Raw genomic sequence first — 2,903 nt, forward strand, 5'->3', positions numbered from 1 at the left:
GTCAGTAATAATGTGTAAAAAAACATTTTTTACAATACTGACATAAATGATTCGTAACTACATGATATGTTACAATTTCTAAAATAAAACAAAAGTGATATATTCCTTTTAAGAAAAAAGTTATTATTTATCAATATTTACATGTTTAACTATTTGTGGTCTATATGTAAATGTCCCTAACAGGGTGGAACAAATTTAGAGACAATGGTGTTAAAAACTACCTGTAATTATTACTTTATCCAGCCCTGAGCTTGACCATTATTAATTTCTTATTGTTAAACATGTCAGTGATGTAACAAAATATTTAAAATTTAAATTTTACACTTTTTTTGTTCAAAAGTACTGAAGCCAAAATGTTGCCGCAAAAAAAGAATCACGCGCCTTCTGAGTGAGGCCTTCTGAGGCTGTTGCTGGGCAGAGTAGCCTTTGAGTGACAGAACAAGGAGCTTTGAGCCTTGTTTATGGTCGCCAAAAGTGACACAACTGCGCTGTCCCCACCCCCCTGCATTGGCCCCACGCGGGGTCCCAGTGCGTGGTCGTGCTCCTCCAAAATTTTGAAACTCTGCAAAGTCTGCGCGCGCCGCAATCCATTCAAATAGCATGTTTGTTCGTYATGCTTTTGCTCTCCTATTTACAACATTTCACAAGTTATAAAGTGTACTTCCACATGTCCTTTTGCAGAAATCTACAACAACGTAAGGGCCAAGTATAAACACCTCCGCCACTGGCGTGGTGTTTATACACACTCTGCGACCACCCAAAGCGCGACAATAACCGAGCCTTTATGTAACCAACATGGCTCCCACATTGCTCAGCAGTTTTAAGATAAACTAAAATTTGGTGGGGTGGTAGCTGAGAGCTAACTCAACGCATTCTGAATGCTAATCAGAAGTTTCAGTTAAACACTAATGCTAATTTTTAAAAAATGCTCTAATTCAGCCATTTTAAGACTTACAGAGCTGAAAACTGGTATAGTAGTAGCCAGGAACAAGCTTTGACAAAACCACAATAACTCGGCCACTTTATAACACTTTTAGCTAACATTTGGTGTGTTGGTAGCTATGAAGGATCTCCATCATCTACTGAAGCCAAATGAAAACTCCAAGATGGCCGCCATAGCTAAAATGCATGATTGACTATAACATATTGACATATTTATCTCCAATTCGGGATGGTAGTAGATCACAGGGATCTCCAATAAACAGTAAATTGAAATCTGTAATTAAATTGGATGGCATGTGACAAACCCTTTCATAGTTTCTTCAGGAACTATTCTAGTTCTAGTTTCTGTTGTGGTTTTTAGTTTTCYAGCCCTCATGCAGGGTTGGAAAACCTCCCAACAGAAAGACCTGAATTGTTGTTTGGCTTTAGAGAAGACAGAATTGACCTGCAGTGTCATCCAGCAGGACCACTCTACATGAGGACATTTTTCTGTACCTGGGGATCCACAGRGACCCATTGACCGGCAGCAAAGTGAAGGCCTGCAGAAGCTGGGATGTTGAGGGTTCCATGGTCTCTGCAGATCCAGGTTTGGTGTTGGTGGATCCCTGCTGATCCTGGTCCCCACCTGAATCCACTGGTTCTGTGTTGAGCAGCACACAGCTGCCACTGTTGGACAAACTGCAGTCTGTGGGGCTCAGAGAGTCCAACTCTGAAGGTTCCAGAGAGGACTTGGACACAATGGAACAGTAGTCCGTCACAGAGTCCTGGTGCTGGATGATCTGAGTTCCTGCCTCCTTGCTGTGGAACACGGTAACCTCTCTACTTGTCCAGTCCACATTCCCATTGGGGTAAGATGTGTTGCTCTCATCAGCAGTCACCGTAGCAACACCTGCAGGACGCTTCACGTTAAAGATGTCCCGAAAAGGACTGATCTCCCTGCAGCTGAAACAGGAACAAAATCTTAGAAAACTGAGTTCAAATAGCATGTAGGACGTAGCATATAGACTGTAACATGTAGACTGTAGCATGTAAACTGTAACATGTAGACTGTAGCATATAGACTGTAGCATGTAGACTGTAGCATATAGACTGTAGCATTTAGACTGTAACATGGAGACTCTAACATGTAAACTGTAACATGTAAACTGTAACATGTAGACGTTAACATGTAGACTGTAACATGTAGACTGTAGCATGTAGACTGTAGCATGTAGACTGTAGCATGTAGACTGTAACATGTAGACTGTAACATGTAAACTGTAACATGTAGACAATAACATGTAGACGGTAACATGTAGACTTTAACATGTAGACTGTAGCATGTAGACTGTAGCATGTAGACTGTAGCATGTAGACGTTAACATGTAGACTGTAACATGTAGACTGTAGCATGTAGACTGTAGCATGTAGTCTCTAACATGTAAACTGTAAGATGTAAACTGTAGCATACAGACTGTAACATGTAGACTGTAACATGTAGACTGTAGCATAGAGACTGTAACATGTAGACTGTAATATGTAGACTGTAGGATGTAAAATGTAACATGTAGACTGTAGCATATAGACTGTAAATAAAACTGTAACATGTACACTGTAACATGTAGACTGTAAGATGTAGACTGTAGCATGTAGACTGCAACATGTAGACTGTAAGATGTAGACTGTAACATGTAGACTGTAACATGTGGACTGTAGCATGTAGACTGTAACATGTAGACTGTAGGATGTAGACTGTAACATGTAGACTGTAACATGTAGACTGTAGCATGTAGACTGTAACATGTAGACTGTAACATGTAGACTGTAGCATATAGACTAACATGTAGACTGTAACATGTAGACTGTAGCATATAGACTAACATGTAGACTGTAACATATAGACTGTAAGATGTAGACCGTAAGATGTAGACTGTAGCATGTAGACTGTAGCATATAGACTGTAACATGTAGACTGTAGCATA

The 2,903-nt window shown here is 40.2% G+C and overlaps 1 protein-coding gene across 1 annotated transcript in view; it reads right to left on the reverse strand.

Moving 5' to 3' along the window:
• The window catches only part of LOC106511442 (leucine-rich repeat serine/threonine-protein kinase 1), a gene marked incomplete at its 5' end in the record, with an annotated part of 13,547 nt that overhangs the window by 1,716 nt on the left and 8,928 nt on the right, over positions 1-2,903 (reverse strand). The window contains 1 exon segment of the mRNA XM_014000199.1: positions 1,438-1,884. Within this exon segment, the coding sequence (XP_013855653.1) occupies positions 1,438-1,884 (447 nt within the window).

This window comes from Austrofundulus limnaeus, unplaced genomic scaffold (genome assembly GCF_001266775.1).
Source record: "Austrofundulus limnaeus strain Quisiro unplaced genomic scaffold, Austrofundulus_limnaeus-1.0 Scaffold2797, whole genome shotgun sequence".
Classification (NCBI taxonomy): domain Eukaryota; kingdom Metazoa; phylum Chordata; class Actinopteri; order Cyprinodontiformes; family Rivulidae; genus Austrofundulus; species Austrofundulus limnaeus.